This window comes from Thunnus albacares, chromosome 13 (assembly GCF_914725855.1).
Source record: "Thunnus albacares chromosome 13, fThuAlb1.1, whole genome shotgun sequence".
In the NCBI taxonomy this organism is placed as follows: domain Eukaryota; kingdom Metazoa; phylum Chordata; class Actinopteri; order Scombriformes; family Scombridae; genus Thunnus; species Thunnus albacares.
In genome coordinates, this window is record NC_058118.1 from 4,904,404 (window position 1) to 4,926,210 (window position 21,807).

The 21,807-nt window shown below is 40.2% G+C and overlaps 1 protein-coding gene and 1 long non-coding RNA gene across 2 annotated transcripts in view; one reads left to right on the plus strand and one right to left on the minus strand.

The window, feature by feature from the left end:
- Window positions 1-3,896: 3,896 nt before the first annotated feature.
- LOC122995524 overlaps window positions 3,897-21,807 on the minus strand; it is a 28,587-nt gene continuing 10,676 nt past the window's right edge. Inside the window, exons 3-4 of the long non-coding RNA XR_006406804.1 lie at window positions 16,780-16,822; window positions 3,897-5,280 (exon numbers count right to left, since the gene is read on the minus strand). This is a non-coding gene — a long non-coding RNA (uncharacterized LOC122995524). The remainder of the gene's footprint in view (window positions 5,281-16,779; window positions 16,823-21,807) is intronic.
- On the plus strand, window positions 5,316-16,886 carry wnt11 (wingless-type MMTV integration site family, member 11). The gene is made up of 6 exons (XM_044370809.1): window positions 5,316-7,343; window positions 9,066-9,257; window positions 11,045-11,289; window positions 12,916-13,193; window positions 13,392-13,684; window positions 15,996-16,886. Exons 2-6 carry the CDS (start codon window positions 9,175-9,177, stop codon window positions 16,168-16,170), a joined length of 1,074 nt encoding a protein of 357 aa, XP_044226744.1. The 5' UTR covers window positions 5,316-7,343; window positions 9,066-9,174; the 3' UTR covers window positions 16,171-16,886.

The following is a 21,807-nucleotide window of genomic DNA, read 5'->3' on the forward strand; positions in this document are numbered from 1 at the left end:
TGTTAATGATTACTGACAGAAAACAGGCAGTTCACCCTCTAGTTCAGGTCACAATGTATTGATTAAAATTTCTTGCGTGATTCACTTACAAATCAACAAGGATGTGGGTTTAAAGGGAGGGTTATTAAGGTCACATAACCACTGACTGCATTATCTCAAGATACCTGGTAAATATTTATTTTACAATTACTTTTTGTCCTCAAAGTGTAAGGCCATCGCAATGTTGGGTATGTGAGATTGAGACCGGTTTGACTAGTATTTACCAGTGATGCAAATCATCGTTCTCTGGCTCCATTGTTACCATTGTGGCTTGGTTAATATGTGATTTCTAAGAATGAATGTATTCTGTGGGTCTGCTGTTGCATATTGTCAATTATTTGCTATGAATTCCAATGTGATGGTTAAGCCTTTACAGGAGGGAATTCCAACGGCATAGAGCTACTGTACTGACTAAACTCTATTTTATTATTCTTTTATATGACTTCAAACTAAATTTGAAGCTGACAAACACCTGTGATTAATTGGATTGTTAAAAAAATCTATATAGCTGGTTTATTCCAGTTTTCATTAAAACAGCAGATTGGTAAAAACTGTTCTGAGTGTCCTTAACTGACTGAAGCTACACTGACACAATACCCCAGGGATTATTTAAACCACTTAAAGTTTGAGTTAAAACCCAATGCTAGTTTAAACAAGGACTAAATCGACGTTTTTGGAAAAAGTGGACCTGTTTGCCTTCGAATTATCCTAAAAGGAATCATGAAAAGACTATGCTTCTGTTAAAACCCTACTTTACACATGAATTTCATGTTTGTTGACATGAAGTCACCATATCTTTAACACTGGTAACCCCACTGAGTGCACTTAAAGAGACATGTATTCTTCCTGTGAGCTGTAACAGCAGATGCCTCCCTGACAAAGCCCTGATTGTCGGTGCTCAGCTCAGTGTGAAAGGAGCATCTCCGTGTCCCCGTTCAGCTGCTGAGCAAACAGATCTGTCTCCGTTGTGGGCCGCACGCAGCAGTCAGTGTTCGCAGGCCTCGCTGTAGCCACATGCAGCGCAGGAGCATACCAGCATCGCCTCTACACATCCTGCCAAGAGCGATACGCCTCCTACAGATTGTGTTTTATTTATTTACATTCAGGATGTAGAAGTGGACTTTGTTAAAGTTTAAATCTCAGGTGTAGTTGGTGTGTTGGAGCATGGAGAACACATCCTCCATCTCTAAGCAAAACAAGGTATTGCCATAATTGACCCGTGCACCAGGTTTCCTGCTGGAAGTCAAGGTTCTGCACTGATGTAAGACCCGTGGCACTCTGTAATCATGTCCATACACAGCCAGGGTTTAACTACACTCTGGAGGGGAAGACAGAGGGCTTAAGTGGATTTTATTTCAAGGTTCCCTTTCAGGGAAAATTGGCAGTACGGGCCAGAATTCAGATCCTCCTAGTACTAAGAGCAAAACTTTTGGTTTGAATTAGTCAGATGTCAACTTGTTGATTGTTCTCTTAAAAAACACTTCATTTTTACTTGCCATTGTAAAGCTAAAGGATTTTCAACTGTGAGTGAAATGTGAAGGACTGTCTTCGATGAGTGTGTTTTACCAATACTGAGGTGTACAAGAGATTAATGTGGTCATGAAGAAGTGAATAAAATTTATCTTATCGTACTCCAAAATTGAATGTGTTTATTCAAAGCACATGCCCTCACTTCTGTCGAAACAGTGCTCAGCTCCCTTTTTGGACCTGTGCAAAAGCATCTTTTAGAGTTTATTTGGTCTCGGAACATTTTGACAGAGGCATGCTACTTGGAATTTCAAATGCTTTTATAATCCTTAAAGCAGTAATCTTTAATCATTTATAAGGATGCTCTGCTGCTCTCACACCTCCTCCAACCACAGCGAAGAAAGGGGTACATTCATGTGAACCAGATGTATCTGCACAATTTCTCTATTATACTGTTTAGAAGCCTGTGGCCATGCTGGTGCCTGTCCTTATGATTCCTCTATGGTTCTTTGGCTTTATGTTTACAAGGAGGTGCAAGCGGCAAGACGTCTGTAAACGAATGGAGCGCCCCCAGACTCTGCTGAAGTCATACCCCCTCTGCCATCAACACCTTTTGCTCCTCTTCAGCAACACCTCTTTAGACGCAGTGATACAGCTTCATACATTGTGATAAAGGACCTGTGTGAGACAGTGCCGCCACCCTTGACACTGGGAGAAATGGCTCTTTTTTGAAGGGAAAATCCACTTACATGTAGAATTCACACGTGTTAATTTTTTTTTAAAGCAATATACAGCTCAGTTTTAAATTCATGGCTTTGACCAGCTGAACAGCAGAGATGGACTCCTGCAGCTGCTCCACAGACAATAAATAATGGAACAAACCCCAAAACACTATGACAAGCATTCACAGGGATTTCAGTGGATTATGTGGAACAGTGGAACAGTCTGCTGACCGAGATCAGACAGGCAACATCTTTAATGTCTTTTAAATCTCTTCTTAAACGTCGTTTTATCGAAAAGCTTTTATGAATGTTTGATATGTTGCTGTTTTATTATCCCACTTCTGACAGTTTATATTTTTGTGTAACATTTTATTACTCTCTGTTTTATGATCTTTTTTTTGTTTTTAATTGCTGTTTTTTAATTCCCTTTTTCCTCTCTCTGTTAAGCAAACTTTCTAACTTTGTTAAGAAAAGTGCTATATAAATATAGTTTATTATTATATATTATTATTATAAACACAAATTCACAGCTGTAACTCCTACTCTACATTCAAATCAAACTTACAAGGATGACAGGAAGTGAGCAAAAATGTTATTATTCAATAGATTCAGTCACCAATTAATTGTCAGTGGAAACACTCCGAATCATGTCACCTGATGACATCATCAGTCAATGTGTTGATCTTCTAATTGGTGACAGCAGTGTGTGTTAAAACAACTTAATTACTGGAGTAGAAAAATGTAAAAAAAAAAAAAAAAAAACATATGTTTTAGGGTGGATTTTCTCTTTAAAGTGTGTTTGGTTAATGGAAGTCATTTTCATGCAGTGAATGGACTCATTTAGCTCAGATTTATGATGCCCTGGTGATGTGAAAAGACTGTAATGTGCTTAATTAGTTGTATTACTGGAATCCACTCCTCTCTCGAGCAGTTATCCCATAATGCACGTGACTTTTATAACCTCCGCTCAGACCAGTGTACCCATGATAATTTGGTTTTCTGGAATGATCCCAAAGCACCGTCAAACTCCTGGACTGTGTTTGCCACAGGCTTCATGAACGGTGCCACACAGCTCATGGTGTAGGCTGTTCTGCAGTCTGGAGGACCACATGACGTGTTCAAAAGTGCCACCCATCTGTCACTTGAAAGGCCTCTGTCCTCAAAGCACAATAGAGACAGAAGTTATAAACAAATGGTATACAAAAGATGTGAGTCCAGTCTTGTCCTGCGGGGCACAAATTGGACGGAGGTTGTTGTTTCTGTGGCGATCCCCACTGTGAGCTACGGCAGCTTTCACAGGAGGGACACCAGAGGGTGATGGTATTTTCACATGGCTGATGCGAAGCTGTCACTGTCCTTCTGCAGGTCTAATTTGATAGTTTTTACCCTTTAGGAATACTATTTATAATACATAATGTTCTTGTTATTTGTCAATAATCAGCTGGCAGCAGAGCCCTGTGCCGTTCCGTGTTTGGTTGTAGATAAGAGGCAAAATGAAAAGTAACCGTTACAGATATGGTTCACTGGTTGTTCCATTTGAAAATTCTCTTTTAAGTTCTTGCTTTGTTGCATTTATGATGGCTGTTAATCAATCTCCTGGTTTTAATTTTGATTGAAAAATTCTCTATGGTCAAAAGGGTTTATCTGGTAATAGAGAACAGGCAGAAATGAACATACCTCAGAGTTAAAACTTTATTAATTCATCATTGTGGTTCACATATTTCTGCCATTTTATCAAAATTTGACAAAATAAAAAGGGATTCGATTTAATGATATAAACATGGCAGTGAGCTTACAAGATTTTTTTTTTCCTGTTGTGTAATAATGGTTTGGCATTAAAAAATGAGAAATGAGAAAGAACATACCATCTACTTTTTTCCTTTTTTTATCTCCCTCTCAAATCATCTTGAAACATTTGTAACAAAATGTACTTTTGACTAATTAGTCTCTGGTTCATTAGTGCAGCTTTTCGGAGCTCAGTTTAGTTTTATATACATCCTGATGGGAGCATGGGAGCATTTTCCAGGGGCATAATAGTAACTCTGCACCCATTCAGGCTCTGATCCTCCTGGGTGAAAGTTGAGTGTCCTTACACCCCCCACTCCTACCTCCACCGCCTTTCCCCCCAGTGAGCCTCCAGATTCGTGATATTGGCTTGATCCTCTTGAGATTTGAAGGACAATGGCTTAACACTGTGAGCCCGAGGACTCATTCCTCCCAAACATTAACACTGTATTCAGCCACAGTTGGGCTGACTACATTCTTCATTCTGTCAGTTTGGAAACTGCATATTTTTCTTCAACATTTAAACTGTGAAAATGTTTTTGCAACACAAGAATTGTAATATACAGTTTAATTATGAAATATTGCAAACATCGGGTTTAAACGATAAATTACTGTTTCTGTTAATCTGTATTTAAAATTTTGGGGGGTTTTGAAATGTTTCATTGTGGTTATGATATACCATAATCTGAAGGGATTTATCTAATTTATCAATTGAACTTTGAAAACGTCCCCCCATCTGGGTTATTGTTTTTGTTTGTAAAAAAAGGGGGGGGAAGCAAGTTTTAGAAAAGTATTTTGGACATTTTTTAGGAGACACACTGTAGCTTTTTCACCAGTAATCCCACCATGTCAAAAACTGGTTATAGTGACAGTTAAAAAGGCCAATGTAACTGTGACATCATCTCCATAAAGCTGGTTTTAATCATAGACATGGATAGTCTATCATAACTCAACCCTGATTTCGCTGTTATATGACATGAGTTATTTCATTATCATGAACTCCAGTGGCTCATTTAACCCCCTCCGTCTCCCTAGAAGATGTCCTCCCCCCTCTGTGTTGCTTGGGAGGTGAGATGTGAAGATCAAGGGGTTGCGTGTTGATCCTAGCTCAGGAATGGAGAGCCTGAGTGTAAAAAGTTTCTCTGTAGACCGGCCCGGTCCTGCTGGAAGCTCCACAACTCCCACACACGCTCCAACCTGTGCCCATTCACAGTTGACTGCCACGTAAAACACATCGAGTGTCCCTGGAACCAGGATCACAGCCCCACTGTAAATAAGAGACATACATATGGGGTCATCATACTGTATGTGAAATGTTGCAGTGGACCCTGTTTGGCAAACAGATTTAGACACAGGATCCGGGTGTTCCAGGAGGAAACGGGTTTGTTGTGGTCTGTAAACGTGTCTGCTTCAGAGACAGCTTGACAACACCTGATCTGCTGTTCCCAGTGGAGCGGACAGCAGCGCACGAGGCCAGCCATGTTAGCTATACCAGTTGCAAGGTCAAGGTCTGGACAACAGCTCACTATTGGCTTTGTCTGAGCTCTGGAGCTGCAGCAGATTCTCAAGAAAACTATACATTACTTTCCCACAGCTGGCTCTGCAACATATCACTTACAGTGTGGTTAATATTTAAGGAAATCAGCCAGTGCAGGAAAACTGTAACTTTAGGAAGGTTTTATTTGCAGTTTTTTAAAGAACATGTTGGAAAGCATTAGTGTGTGTGCATGTGTGTACTTAGAATACCACAAAATCATGTCACATTGTATTACAATATATATATTCTAACTATTATATGGTATCCGCACTAATAGATAAAATGTGTTTTTAGTGTCGTAATGAATTCAGAGTATCATTTACCTTTCAAATTGGAAATTATTCCCTTTTCAAATTCACCTCTATCTAAAAAACACATCATTCCTCAGCGCAGATAATGACAGAAAGGCTGCGTCTGTGACTCTGACATTTCACTTAAACATTACTTTAAGAAACATTTATTATCAAAATAACTTACTCACAAGCGAGGGACTGTGGAGACTACAGCCAGCCGAGTCGTAATTGAATTTTGGTTGCAGTTCTGTTTGCTCGTTTGAGCGCACAAAAGAAACAAAAATTCATGCAATAACGTTTGGATGTAAAACATCATTTCTAAATAGATTTTAATGAAAAACGTGCAACATGGACTTTTTCGGTAATTGTAGTGGGATGATTTAATTATTCCATATTTTTCCATAAGGCTGTACGTTTCAAATCAACAGATAGAGTTTATTTAGTTTCAGCGTTTGGAACAATGATGCCACCTCTGCCATTCCTTTGGACCAATAGTATGAGTGTGTGTATCTTTTCTATGTCTTAATAATAAAATATAAAATAGCTTATAATACATGAATGTCTAGGTCATTGTGGTCTTTTTACTCTATTGTTATTTCAGTTATAGTCATTGCCAAAACTTCTATAGACCTTCATTATTTTATGACAAATTATAAAATAATGATTTACACTGTCAGACACTACAAATCATATACATTGTGTTAAAAGTAGGTAAAACTAATTCAAATTCGTTTGTAAAAGATTTTGTTTGTAAAGAAGAAATAAAACTGGATAATGGACTAAAAGTTTGGTTTCACTGTAAGAAAAAGTTCTCTAATCCAAAAACTGATTTTACAAAAGATCTTATTTGTACCAGCGTAACCTTTCTACTCTAACAGAAGTTTTATAGTCATGTAAAAAATTTATAGAATAATTGGTGACATGAAAATAGCGGCTACCACTGAGCATGATAAGGTCACTACAAATTATCCTTTGAGAACTTGAGGAATCTGAAGGAATTTTATGGGAGTTTGATACCAGAACAGCTGTAATCGGCTATTCATCATCACAGACACACTCTAACTCACTTCAGCTCCCTTTGGGAATATTACAGGACTATTCCAGAGCTTTTTCAGTAGGATATCAATCCAACAACATTTCATTATAACGTTTCCGAGCGGCTTTGCTCTGGTCCCGGTGCAGCGTGCTTTCTTATGCTAATGCGGTTCTGACATCAGCAGTGAGATCAAAGCGGGGCAGGGGTACTTTAGAGCTGATCTGCCCCCACTCAGGCTCACTCTCTCTCCTCTTCTCTCTCTCACACACACTCACACACTCACCGCTCTGAAAACACACCATGCGTACCTGTGCGGAGCTATTCTACCACCCCACGCTGGATTTTACTCACGCGTCTGGCTGATAGCGATACAGACAACTCTCTGAAAGGATATTTCGACCTGCTGAGATTTGATTTTTTTTTCCACTGGTGTTGTTTCATTGAACGGTGAACGCCGTGCAGAGGTGAGGTGAAACCTTTTTTTGGAAAAGTTCATGTATGCTGCTCTTATGTGTAGATAGGACCCGTTTAAAGTTAACAGTGAATACAAAGTTGCTTTCATGTGCTGAAAAAAGTGTGGGAGGAACTGGAACAAGGATTAGTTTGAGATAGGAGAAATTGCTTTTTCCACTAGTTTACTTTCCACATATTTTACAGTCATGTATTTTAATTTCCTGTCAACTTCAGTTCAACATGAGGACTTTTGCCTTTATAGGGTCTGTAAGTATCTGTTTGTGAAGACAAAGGGTTTTTAAAAGACGTTTGCCTTCACAGGCAGGTTGGCAAACATTTGCCTATTTTAAGGCTGTTACACAAATATTCTTGTTAATGTTTTGCTGATGGTTGGGAATTAGGCTGTGATTTATGGCCCACTCGGTGTCCAGCTTATCTCGGCTTGATGAGAGACACATCGGATGGTGTGTGACGCTATCAGTCTTTATCTTTTAGGGGGAAACGGGAGCTGCCATTTCGGCCAAATGTAAATGTAAGCAGTAAATCCACTTGAGCCTATACTCAAACAAATCTGACGCCAGACTGTGAAAAGCTCAGGGAATTCCTTATTTCTAATCGACAACCTAAGCGATAGTCTGATTATATTATTATTATTATTACGCTACATGTCTCAGGGGTGTAGTGCTCGAAACACACAGTCGGCTGATGAGTTTCAGTTTGCTCATTTAAATAATTAATATCAGTGAATTCACACAGTTTCGACGAGGACCGGAACTGGTGCTTTAAAAGGCCCATTATCAGCTCGCTGTGTGTTTAACGCGCTCAGTTTAAACTCTTTATCAGCAGCTCAGAGCGCTATCAGATGATGCTTCTGATGCGCTGATCTCTGCTGCTGGCCCTCCACTGTCACTAGCCTAGATCTGAAACTCTTTAGGTTTTTCCAAGTGGAGCTGAGGTGACACCAAACTGAATTACATACTCAAATATCTAAATAACATCTATTCATGAGAAACGTCCCTCCTTGTTTGAACGCTACTATCTCTAAAAATTCATGTGATTATATATAACTCAGATAGTCCACCACTTAAACCTGGCCATCAACTAGTGTGATACTAAAAAAACAGATTAAGCAGCTACGTGTCCTATGATTCTATTATTTTATATTATAGAAATACCATAGATAATTAGACAACATGAAGTAAAATACAGTCACTTTACACTCACCAAGGAAAGTCAGTGTTGTGACACTGAGCATGTACTTCAGATACAGTGCTACTCTCTTTTTGAAATGTAATATATTCATTTGTTCTTCAGGGATGCGCTGCAATTACATGTCTTGGTTCTTGTGTGTTTATGTGCGTGTAGAAAGAGGCTGATGTGCTGTAATGACCATGGATCTTTATAGTGCGCTTGAACGCTTAAATCAGTGAACCGTGTGGAACGGTTTTCTTAAAAAACATTTCATAAGACATTTTGCTCATTTTCATTCTATTCATTATTAAATGTGTGTATAACATCTGAGATTAATAGAGAATTAAAATAATTTTCCTTTATCTGATTTTTCTAATTTGTTTTGAAATTATCTTTAAATGATCCACACAAAGACCTTCACAGCGGTTCTTAAACAGTATTCATCAATAAATCAAGCAAAGATACTCTGTATCTGAAAATGTTATAACTGGCACGCTGTGACACCACTAAGTCATTGTTGTTATTTATATTATTTATTACAGGATTTGGAAGAGGAGACCGTGCCATGACAGTCGACTTTTGAGTTTGAGCCAAGAAGCCCAACAGCTCTTTGTATTTGTGTCCTGTGTGAACTGGAATCACTGTCCAACCATGAGGAGCAGCTCTCATGTCCTGCCTCTTGGTGTGCTCACTGCTCTGCTGCTGTCTCAGGTCTGCTCTGGCATCAAATGGCTGTAAGTATTCTCACGAGTGCCGCCATCTCATTCTTTTGGCCTTTCACCATCTCTACACCGCTTTACATTCAAGCAATGTCAAAGCAGATGATGTCATGAAGATACACGATATTGTGTGGCTCTTTTCTGCATGTTTCAGTATTTTATGGAGTGGAGGGCCCATGGCAGCTTTGAAAAGGGCCCCAACATTCCTCAAGTTGCTCCTGATCAAGGGAGAGGTTATGTTCTGTACATGTGTATCTCATGAAAGGGACAGTAGATTAGCTGGCCGTTCTTCAGGTTATGAACGGAAACCTCTTGGTTTTATTAACTTTAATGCGGCTTCAGTAAAAGTAGACGGCATGTTTCAGTTCCATGATCTCAGATCGAATTTACCGTGCGGCTGTATAATAACAAGATAAGAATAGCAAAGACAGACATGGTGGGGCGTCACGGTACTGCAGAGAGCGCCAGTGATGTCACTGCTTGCTGTGTGTATTCTAGTCAGGCTTCAAATCAGTGTAAAAATAGTGCACTTCAGAAGGAAGTTGCAATGCTTTAAATGTTGACACAAATGTTGATTGCTCATACTCTCACCGCACTGTTTTTATGGTGCCGTAAAAGTAAACAATAATTTTCGCAATAATTTTGGAAAGTACATAAAAATCCTGAGTTGCTGATTGGATTTATTTATGTTTCAATCGAATGTTTTGGATGGTTTGGTTTGGTATTCTTATAAACTCTTTAACGTTTGCTGCACAGTTCAGTGATTTGCGTGTTATGTTGTGTATATTTTTATCTGAGTTTTTATCCGTGTACGTTATGTCAGATCACTGTGAATACATAACTGCGTTGGCTTAACCAAAAAGATTCACTGCTTCTTATCAGAATGAAAATACTCACAGTGGGAAGAGTTAAGCAGATGTGCCCATGAGAGGTGGGATGGCATGTGCTAAATCTAAGCGAGAAGTCCCACAGTCTTGATAATGCACAGCGGTGCAATGCAAAACAGATGCGGCTGTAAACACCTGCGAGTGCTGTGTTACCACGAGCCCAGTGGAGTCACAGCTTATCATTGGGCACAGAGTGGCGGCCCCTCGGCCTCTAATGCAAAACAGGCCGAGGTGCAGGCGGCTTTGCCTGGTTCTCACGAACAGAGAAAGCAGAGATCAGAGCTAACCTGCTCCGCATGTGTTTTCTCTATTAAGTTAATCCTCAATAAGTTTAAATTGTTTAAATCAAATGTGTGCATCATGTCAAACTGAGGCCACAGAGGATGGAGCTTCCCGTGGTGGAAAATGCAAATGTTGAGGGATCTATGTAGTTCTTCATCTGACTGGATCAGAATTTAGAGGGGTTTTTATATTTTTTGGCATATCTCGAGGCCTCTTCTGTGCTTTAACAAAAGAAAAGCCCTGTGCCAAGAACATGTCACTTATATTTTATGAATCTGCAGCTGACTTTCCTTTGGGATTTTCACTGTGATAAGATGGTTCTTTTCTGCAACGCATGCCAAAACATTTCCCTGCCTGAAGCATTATCTGTTTTGATTTTTCAATTGTTTGTTCAAAGTCGATGTGTCTCAGAGGCTTGAAAAATGTGTACACAAGAAACTCAAATCGCTAACACACCACTGTGAATGAAACGCACAGCATTCTTTGTTATTCCCATAAATGCGATTATTTCACAACTCAGAAAACAAAAAACATGCAATTAAGCAGTCGTCGCCGCTGCAATTAAGAGAATACGTTCTGTATAATGCATACTGACCAAAACCTCTTGTTTGTTTTTTGTTTCCCCTCCTGCAGAGCGCTATCACACATGCCTGCATCTTTACACATCAACCAGACCCAACATTGTAAGCTGCTGCCCGGCCTGGTGTCCTCCCAAGCTCAGCTGTGCCGCACCAACATGGAGCTCATGCAAACCATTATCCAAGCTGCCCGTGAGGTCAAGAAAACATGTCAGAAGTCCTTTTCTGATATGCGTTGGAACTGCTCCTCCATAGACATCCCTCTTGATGCCCCGAAGTATCGGCCAGACCTCGACCGAGGTATGGTCATAAACAGTTTGGAATGACAGCACGGACGCTGTTGTTTCCAAAGAGCTGCTCCAAGTATTTTACCCACAAGATTCTAATGTTTATAGTCGCGCTTGACAATTCAAAGACATCCAAAACCAGGGTCATTAAGTGCTGCATCTATTGAGTTCAGTTTATAGCAACTGCGGAAATGATCCTCAGCCCTTTTAATGGTGTCTGCACTCAGATGACACAATAGATTTATTTGTATGTATTAACATGACTGCCATCTAAAGAATTTTGATACAGAAATACCGGTAGTCTTTTTCAAAAATGATTTTTGGTTTTGAGATGACATATTGCCTCATCTTTCCACCGTTGTTCGGTGCCAGCCAAATGATTGCATAATTTATTCCTGAGGGGTATTCGCTACTTGTACTTGTACTGTCCTTGTTCTCACACTGTACTGAAGCAGTTATTTGAGAAAGCATCCCTTCCACAACATGTGTTGATGTTTTCTTTATGATTTAATAATTGGCTTGTTATTTCTGAAATCTGCAGCATTATCTAACTGCACGCCTGTTTGCGTTGCAGTCTGACTTAGCTGTTTCTATTGCCAGAAGGACCTTGAATCAGCCAGAGATAGTTGCTAAGTTGTGGGTGGGGTATGCAGTGCTCCCCAGAAAGGACATGGCTGCCATTTGCCAAATGAACAGTCTGCTCTGAACAGGAAATGGCTCATCTCTGTCCGGGGATGGCTTTGATCTAACCAGCCCACGGTCATACACGATTTCTTCCCGTACTTCCAATTGCTCCTCGGCCTTTAACATATGTGCTTTCCGTGTACACACTTCACCACCAATTACATCAGAGCTCACTCTGGGTTACAGCATAAGTAGTGATAGACTGTGTTTGAAAGATACATTTTGTGCAGACAGTCAATTTCTTTTTTTTCCCACTGAGACAGTAGAAAAGATAAGAGGAAAATAGAGAAATAGGATAGACGAACAGCAGAACTTCTACTTGTTTTTCTTTCTTCTCCTTTTGCTGATTAGGTAGCAAAATTGGTTTGAGAACTTTCTGTGGATGTTTTGATTTTTTTTTGTTTGCTGTAAAAACTTTAAATAATTGTACTAAATTACAACCCTTATAAATTGAAGCTGACCATTACATGCTTCATGCTAACACTTTAACATACACAATGAGGAATAATAGTAGACATGCATTCTGGCTTAAAAGAATGTAAACTTGCAGCTTCTGACTAGAGGAGAGTGCACACATCATGGATCACATGAACATGGATCAAAAACTCTAATCTCACTGAACTCAGACGACACACAGGCAAAAGACAAAAATATTTTTTACACTTAATGATATGAAAATAGTTGTTTTAAACTTCAAACATCACCTATTTTGAGTAAATGTTATTTTATCATTTAAGTTCCTGAATATACAGGTCCTCTGCCACTAATAACTGTTTTATATTGGCCTCCCTTGTGGGAAATGCTAACGACCTTTGAACACAAATCATGCTTGAGTGTTACGACTGAACTCCAAAGAAAATCTGAATTGTTTTGGTGTCTATATTGTCAGAGCCTAAAAATTACAGCGTATTCTTTTTAAACCCGTGTCATATGAGTTTATGTTCTCTTTCATCAGGAACAAGGGAGGCTGCGTTTGTCTACGCCCTCTCTGCAGCAACCATCAGCCACACCATAGCACGGGCGTGCACTTCTGGAGATTTGCGGCTGTGCTCGTGTGGTCCTATTCCTGCGGAGATCCCAGAGCCTGGCTACCGCTGGGGTGGCTGCGCTGACAACCTGCACTACGGTGTGATGATGGGATCCAAGTTCTCTGATGCTCCCATGAAGATGAAGCGCTCAGGCTCCCATGCCAACAAACTGATGCACCTACACAACAGTGAAGTTGGGAGACAAGTAAGCACTATGTAACAATTTTTTAAAAAGTGAAAATTTCTCACTGGACTAAATTTTTTTTTTCTTAAAACAAGTGGTAAATACTAAATGTTCCTAATTTTTTCATGTGTGAAAGTTTTGGATACCCATCTTGTTGTTTGTCAGTCCCACATGCAGTGAGCTCTATCTAACCCTCATGTCCTCTGTTCTCATGTCTAGGTATTGAAAGAGGCGATGGTGATGAAATGTAAATGTCATGGTGTTTCCGGCTCCTGCTCTATAAGGACCTGCTGGAGAGGCCTGCAAGACCTGAGGGAGATCGCCATGGACCTGAAGACTAAATACCTGTCTGCCACCAAAGTGGTTCACCGGCCCATGGGGACACGCAAGCAGCTGGTGCCCAAAGACATTGACATCAGGCCAGTGAGGGATAACGAGCTGGTCTACCTGCAGAGCTCCCCGGACTTCTGCACCAAGAATGAAAAACAGGGCTCTGTGGGCACACAGGACAGGTGAGACTGCCGGGTCACAACACTGTTCGAATGTGCGTGTGCATGAGAAGGAGGAGATTTTGGTTGGTTTGGCTCTATTATTTGAAGTTAGATTTATTGTCATGAGTCACAACAACAACAGACCCACCCAGCCAACAAAAAAGGAAATGACCAGTCTTGATTGTCTGCTCATCCAGGATGTTGACTTTAGTGAAGTGCTGGCCTGCTTGGTGGCAGGCTGGCTCATAACAACCAGCGAGCCCTGAGAGTACTCTGTCTGTGGCTTGTCTGAGCATGTGTCACTGAAAAGGCCACTATGACTGGAGTCCTTGTCTCTCTATCTGAAACAATGACTAATGCAGTTATTTTTAGGACTGAGTGCACTCGAGCTGATATCGACTGCAGGGGGCCACACAGATTGGGAAACATTTAAACGTTTCCCAAAGATAAAGGTTTACTTACACCATTCTGCTCCAGTGTTTTAGTTGGGACAGTGCTTTGTGTTGCTGGTTTGAGCTCTGTGAGAACTTAGTGGACAGCAAGGAGCCAATTTGTCTGAGATCAGGCTAAATAATAATAGAGAAATATGGCAAAAATACGCAGCACTACTTTGCAGGCTTATTGAATTTTCTAGTTTTCCATAAATATGTCAAGGATAGGTCATATCTCAGACTTTATTATTTAGGTTTGAATTGCGTGGCAATGAAGTTTCTCTGCAAATATGAAAACTTGATCTTATGTAATTCCACCAGCACTGTTCCACTGGTTATCTGTTAGCTTGTTTAGCCAGACACACCCTACTTTATATTGATAACTAATGTTAACTAAGAGTAAATGCAAAGTTCTGGGCATTGACATGTACTGTTATTGCTTCAGTGGCAACAACACGCAATCATGGTTGTGTAAGCCATTGAGGATAAAAAGGTTCACTAAATGGCACGTGATGTTGTTGTATGTTATAAATGTCATACATCATATGACTGCCATATCATGCGTCAGCCTTAGGCCATTCTACAGATAACCAGAAGACTGCTTCACGTCAAAGACACTCACTGCATCCCTTGTCTGCAGCCTGATAACAACACAGTCTGCAACATTAGTGCTTTTGCCAAATCACGAGGCACCCAGCTTGATGCTGTTGTTTGTGTATAAGTAACTGTGAGTGTATATGTGTGGGTATTGATTATTCTCATATGTATCTAGATCAATTGTATCAGAGGGATTCTCAAACCTTCCCACATCATAACACTCAGTGACATGGTCACAATGTCATCTGCTTTGCCACAATCATCTCACCGCTGATTCCTTGCTCACTGGTGACCACTTGAGAGGAAGTTTTTATCAGGCTTTACACTGTATGTGTAGACAGGAGGATGAATTGACCTCCTGTCTACATTGTTAGCTCTGACCCATTCACAAGACCTGAGAACAGCAGAAACTCCTAGTAGAGTCAGTTTTTTGATCAAGCAGAGAATCTGGGACAGGGGCAAAGTGAATTTTAGCAGCAGCCACTAATGGATAAAGTGTGATCCCTGGTGAACACTATTGAAGCCTGTTCTTTAGTCTTAAATTACATTATTGTGTCTCTCTTTAAACCAGCAGATGTAAACCACAGAATGCACAGTCTTGTCCTCTTGCTCCACTTACAGCACAGCAGTGATATAATGAGATTTTGGTCCTGAAAAAACATAAGTGTGTGGGGGTTTCTGTCTATTTCCCAGCTCCCACCGATGTAATAAACCTGTCTTACACTCTCAATGACTCTTGTCCCTCCTCCTCCCACTCCTTCACTCCCGCAGCAGCCATCAACTCAGCGTCTCTCTCACCATACTGGTCATTAACACTCTGCCATCATAAAACAATGCAATAATATGGAGAGGGCAAGCTAAAGAGAGGGAGGGCAGCCCTGTGTATTCAGTGTGATTTACGGCAGGGCTATTCTCTGCTCATTCAAGATGCCTCGGGCTTCTGAAATGAGAGGCTCCAAAGCAATGACAAAACAAAAAGAAAATGAAAGGAAAAAAAATGTTTGGAAGAAGGACTGCACAAAAGGTTAAGGCACATCGGTCGGTCAAGCACATTTAAAGGTCTATTGTGGGCTTTTCACAGGCTGTGAGATTGTACGGGCTGCTGGACAAAATGTTTTAGAGGGAAGCTGTAAACTTAATTGTCTTATAGAGGAAACCAAACTGGAAATATGTTAGTTTCATAGCTGGTGTTCAGTCCAAAAATTGCCTCCCTTTTCTCTTTCCTGGTTAGGAAAATGTATTATTGTAAAACAAAATAAAATCACAAACCTAATATCTTCTTTCTGTGTCTATGATCATTTCAGGCAGTGCAACAAAACCTCCGTCGGCAGTGACAGCTGTGACCTGATGTGCTGTGGACGTGGCTACAACCCGTACACAGAGAAGCTGGTGGAGCGCTGCCATTGCAAATACCACTGGTGCTGCTACGTAACCTGCAAAAAGTGTGAGCGGATCGTGGAGAGATACGTCTGCAAATGAGTCTGTGCCGCTGTCGGCCCCACCTGCTGTCCTCTACTTGTACCAAGCCACCCAAGGCTACAGATTAACCAAAGCACTACAATACCAAGAAGGCTTATTTTTGTCTTAAGCTTTAGCATGTTTATTTCAACGAGAAGTCGTCTATTCTTGTGTCAGTATCATTTTTGTATTGAATCTCCAAACTGCCAATTGGGCCTCTCAGCTTCTTCGCTTCACAAGCCTGGACGTGGAGTGTGGTGACAGTGCCAGTCGGTTTACGTAAAAACCACCGTCCTCCTGGGTATTTTCTTTTTCTTGTTAATGATCATAAATTCCCCTAACAGGGATACTGAAAGTCTATTTTATTATATCTCTAATAAAAAGAAATAATATTGGATTTTATGCCTGAGGAGAGGGATTGTCTTCTCTCCTCTCTAGACAGAGACTTATGTTTGGCTTCATTCCTCGGAAATCGAAGGGTTCTGATGGATTCGTGTGGTACTTTTTTAGGTACTATTGATACTTTTTCCCTCTGCATCAATGGACAAAAGAGGAAAAAGGAACACAAAGGGAACTTCAAGTACTTTTCAATCATGGAACATTTTTGTGGTTGATGTTTTGGACTCTCACCATGTGTCCTGTGTGGATCTTCACATGGGTCATGTCTGCAGCCCTGCAGATTGAGAGAAGAGAATTAAGGACTTTTCAGTTTGTGAATTGGTGCATTATCTCCTTTATGTCTGACATGCAGGCAGTTCAAAATATATTCTATTTTTCAGAGCATATGAGCTGAACTCATGGATTTTGTAAACCACTTTTGTGTGGATGTACATACTCTTATTTTGTATACTGAAATAAAGAAAGACGTATTTATAAAATAATTAAATGATCTTCACCATCATCTTTACATGGATATTGCATGTTTGTTTTCTTTTCCTTGAACTGCACCTTTAATGACCTACTGTGTAGCTCATTTTCATTCTAACCCCAAGACAAATCCATAACCTCTGAGCCTAATTATTTTTAAACTAAGCAGCATTTAGTGTAATTCACTGCAAATCCAAGTGTTATAAAATAACAGTTTACAACAACTTATAGCACACAGTGATTGTAAATCAGTTCAGCACGGTTGGTAATGCGTTGCAGGGTTTGACCCAACAGCCTTTTGGGATCACTCTCTGAATTACCCAAACCCTGGGAAAGTGTTTGTTTGGACATTCCACATCCTCACAAAGGCCATTGCAAAGGGGTTTTTTGTCACTCCTATCACGGCTTTAACACTGAAAAACTCATCTGTCAGAGAGCCAGACCTCCAATAACCAAACATCAAATTAAAAAAAGACAGAAATCTAACTTATTTTGGAAATATAGCCAGACTGTTGGCTTGTTGGAGGGAACAGACTTGGCACTGTGTAGAGCTGAGATATTACCCTCTGACCAGCCTTGTGTTGGTTAAAGTGGTTCTCATGATTTTACACTGACAGAAATAGCTGTGGAAGATGTAGGGCCCATGCTGTGAACTCACATGATACATCGCAGCACCAGCCTGCACAAGCTGCACACTCAATGAAGCTGTAACACTTCTTGACCTTAGCCTGTGGAAGCACACAGAATCTGCCAAAACAACCTCAAATCAGCTGAAGGGAACGGTATCGCCAGTCATTTTGATTTTAGTGGCCATTTTACGATACTGGATTTGTTTCACAGCTGTCCTTTTAATTTTGTTTTATTTTGGGCCACAAACACATATGTTAAGAAGACTTGATTAGGCACATCTATTTCAGGTAATGAGGAGAAATGTGACTCCAGATTCCAGATGCAAAGCCAAGTCACTGAATACACAAACCTTGTTAATGTGCCAACAGAGAACCCAAGACGATGCACGGTAACAGCACAGCAGAGTGAAGTAACTGAACAATGAATTCTAAGAAAGTCTTATCTATATAAAGATTCAGTCAGTGAGTCCTGTTGTATGGCAGCTGTCTAAAAGCAGAAACAGGCAGTGAGCATGGACACGGTGTACTGTGGTCTTTTGGATTGGGGGCAGGGAGGATCTGCTGTGCAGGTGAGCGGGGGTCTGCTCTGTCTGCACACAGGCCTGTCTGTCGACAGCCTCAAGGACTCTTGAGTCGCTGGCATTCCTCAGCATGGCAGTTGGAGAGAATAGGGTGTGTGTCTGTGTGTTTGTGTGTATATGTGAGTCCACACACTGCTGTCTGTCACTGAGTTCACTGCTACACAAACGTGAAGCCTCACCTGCTGATTGAGGACTTGCAAGCTGTCCTCGAACCAGAGTACAGGTGGCTCAGCCACAGACTGAAGACTATCAGTGGATGAAAAAGTGCTCATGAGGACACGAGTCATATTAGTGTGGCTGAGTTTGTGTGAGTGTGTGATGCACAGCTGTTTGGATGTTACTCTTAACACATTGAAAATGTGCTGCAAAAAAGTCAGAGGAAAAGAAAGTTCATTTTAAACAAGTCAAATATTGTCTGAAATGTTTACAGCACTTTGGAAAAAGTGCAGACAATGATGGAATCAGCTGAGCTCTTGACCCTCTAAAGTAGACAGATATGATATGTCTCACAAAATTACTTATCCACTTTTTTCATCCATTGACAGTTTCAGTCAAATTTACGAATTTGTGCTTATGTACACTACCAGTCAAAAGTTTGGACACACTTTCTCATTCAAGTGGATTGGTGTGTCCAAACTTTTGACTGGTATTGTAAATGTTTAAATCAAGTTAAGAAATTCCCCTGGAATTTGTCACCCACCAATACCACATTAAATTATCACAACTAAGCATGACATTAGAGTAATTTCATCACGCTTCTAAAGATTAGATAGGGCCTTAAGTCTGACCTGCTTTAGTCTGGAAACGCTGAACCTGGCCAAGTGACCCTCTGAGCAACCATTGTTATCATTAAGCCGTGCAACTATTCAGCTGACCTCTGTCTAACCCTGTCTATCTCACTTGGACATAGTCCACACAATAAAACAACATTTCATGTGAGGACTGAACATATTAACACAATATGAACCTTTTGTTAACATTAATTTAGTCCACATTCTTCCATTTTTCTGTCTGTAAACACAAAGCAGAGCGGAAGAGTGTCTGTGTGAGTAAATTGGACATGAATGGGCTGCCATTTTGGCCGGGATCAGGTAAAAAACAGCTTTAGAGTGGCCCTCATCCGGGCTGTTAAACACCTTTGTGTCCAAAGAAGACAAAACAAAAGTAAAGACAACCAAAAAAACGGAACTAATCGCTGCTGCAGTTTGTTTCTTTTCTTTTTTTCTGTCTTTGTCAGAAAGTATCTAAGTATCTCTCCATGGTTGGTGTGACCCCTCGCTCTGTGGGAATTGCCTGGTAATAGAGAAGGAAAAGAGGACTTTAATGGAGAGCAGTGAAAATATCAGGGGTTAATGTCAGCCTGGACAATATAATGCCAATTGCCTTTGTGTAGCCTGCAGTCTAGATAACTAGCTGTGAATGAGGGAGACAAAGAATTTGGCTGGAGTGGTAAAGGCTTTCAGATGTACTGACCCGTACTGTAAATGGACTTTTGTAGTCCCCACCCCCACCCTCACCCTCCAGCCTTTAAATAGGACCTCAGCAGTATGTGCTGTTAGGGCCATTTTTTGTTTTAGTGAGTGTGTGTGTGTGTGTCCTCAGGCACGTTGCTGGGAGATAGCAGATCATGCAAAGCATGCACCTTTCTAGATAAAGACAAACCAGTGGATGGCTGAGGAGCAGACATTGACACCACTGGGAGTTTATGGTGTTTAGCCAAATACTTTTAAGTGAATACAAATAAGGATTTAAGCTATGCCTTCATTTTGAATCATTCTTCTACTCTTTCAGATTAAATATTGTGAAAACAAATCCTGGAACAGGTGAAGTATTAACAAAAGATTGTCAAACCACATATATATATATGTAAATATTTTTTTTATGAATTTGAGTAAGACTACATTGTGAAAGCAGAGATACAAATCATTAACATGAAAAGTACAACATGTGACTTCAGCATTAAAATTTATTACAGTTTAAATGTAAACCTTCTTTTTCCTTAAAACAGCATCATTTTTTATTTTTACTAACGCTTCAAATAGCTGAGCTACAGAACAGGTTTCCAGCTTTCTATTGTGAGTCACAGTGAGTCTCTAAAGGTAATCGCAATAAGCCTATAATTTAATATAGCACACAAATCAAGATAGTGTGTGTGTAACTAAGTGTACAGCTCCACAGTGAACAGCTGAAAAGCTTGGCCATATATAGGCACATGATCTAACTGAAGTTTCAAAGCTTAACTCTGATGGCAAAACTGGAAGGGATTTTAAGGATTCATTCAATTCATCTATCTACATACAAAAATCTATATTATATTTTCACTTTAGTGTTTAAAAAATCTGTGAAACTGAATTGCACTAATTGCACTAAATCATTTTGAATTTTTGAGCTATACGTCCTCCATAGGAGTAGAAGCACTTTAGTTTATATAAGCTAAACAACATGCCACATTGTTTGGGATGAAAACGAATTTGTTCATCTTCAGACTAAACTCAACTTGAAAACGCTGCACCAGATAAATTTATACTGACATAATTTCAACATACAGTGAATCAGTGCCTATCTGGATGGCAGACCTTCAGTATAAGCTATCAAAGGAAGGATGGATGAAAAGAGCCGTGGAGAGAGAAAGAATGAAGCTGAATTAATATGAATAAAAGAAACAGCGAGCTAAGTACGCTGGGAAAAGTAAACACTGGTCCGTGTAATCACAGTAAATCTGGCCAGGGGGCCGACAGGGCAGGCTGCGCCCTCCGTTGAGGAGTCAACAAACCCAGAGAAAAAACAGCTAACTAACTAACATTACTGAGAGGGGTTAAAGAGGGTAGCGGCACGGCTTTATTCACATGAAGATCAGTGAAACACCGCCATGTTTACTCAGTGTCTGGCTGAGTTAAACTATGTAAACGTCAGCATATAATTCAAGGAGAGAATACTGGCCCACAAATGTAAAGATTACTTCAGTCACAGTTAAAGAGGGTTTTCTACTAATGTGTGAGTACATGTGTATCCTGTGAAGTCGGTCGTATCTGGAGAATATGGCAGTGAGTATTTTAGCTGCCACTGACATGAAACCTCCCACTGTTTAAGGCCAGAGTGAGAAGACCAATGATGAAAAACATTCACCTAGCCAGCAGCATTAAGATCAGCCGTGATGTTCTGATAAATGGAGCGGCCCGGCTCGCCACACCAACCACAGATCAGTTAAGGTGTCAGGCCAATTGCCTTTGCATTTCATCACCCTGCATGAAGTATTTTTTCCTGGGTAATATCCTAATCTAACAGTCAGCTGTCATGTGCTGCCAAGTTGACTGATGTCATGCAAACAGATCAAAGGATTCTGGTTAATGGCAGATATAAAAAATTGTGGAATGTAAAGGGAAACATGAGAACAAAGAGGTGATGTTACGCAAGACTTAGTATTATTAGTATTAATACTTGTATTACAATTTCCATCAGTCAATTGATGTGAAGAAAACAGTGAGGTTAGATCAGTTTTTTGTTTGTTTTTAGATGTGTTTGCTAGACTTACAGTATCTTTTTATGTGTCACACATGTTCACAGTTAATTCATTTACTCTT

What these genes read in the sequence shown, in the direction of transcription:
- wnt11 (XM_044370809.1), top strand. Translation starts at nt 9,175, where the DNA reads ATGAGGAGCAGCTCTCATGTCCTGCCTCTTGGTGTGCTCACTGCTCTG. An exon ending in ACAGTGAAGTTGGGAGACAA is followed by an intron (nt 13,194 to 13,391) that starts GTAAGCACTATG and finishes TCTCATGTCTAG; the next exon opens with GTATTGAAAGAGGCGATGGT. An exon ending in TCTGTGGGCACACAGGACAG is followed by an intron (nt 13,685 to 15,995) that starts GTGAGACTGCCG and finishes TGATCATTTCAG; the next exon opens with GCAGTGCAACAAAACCTCCG.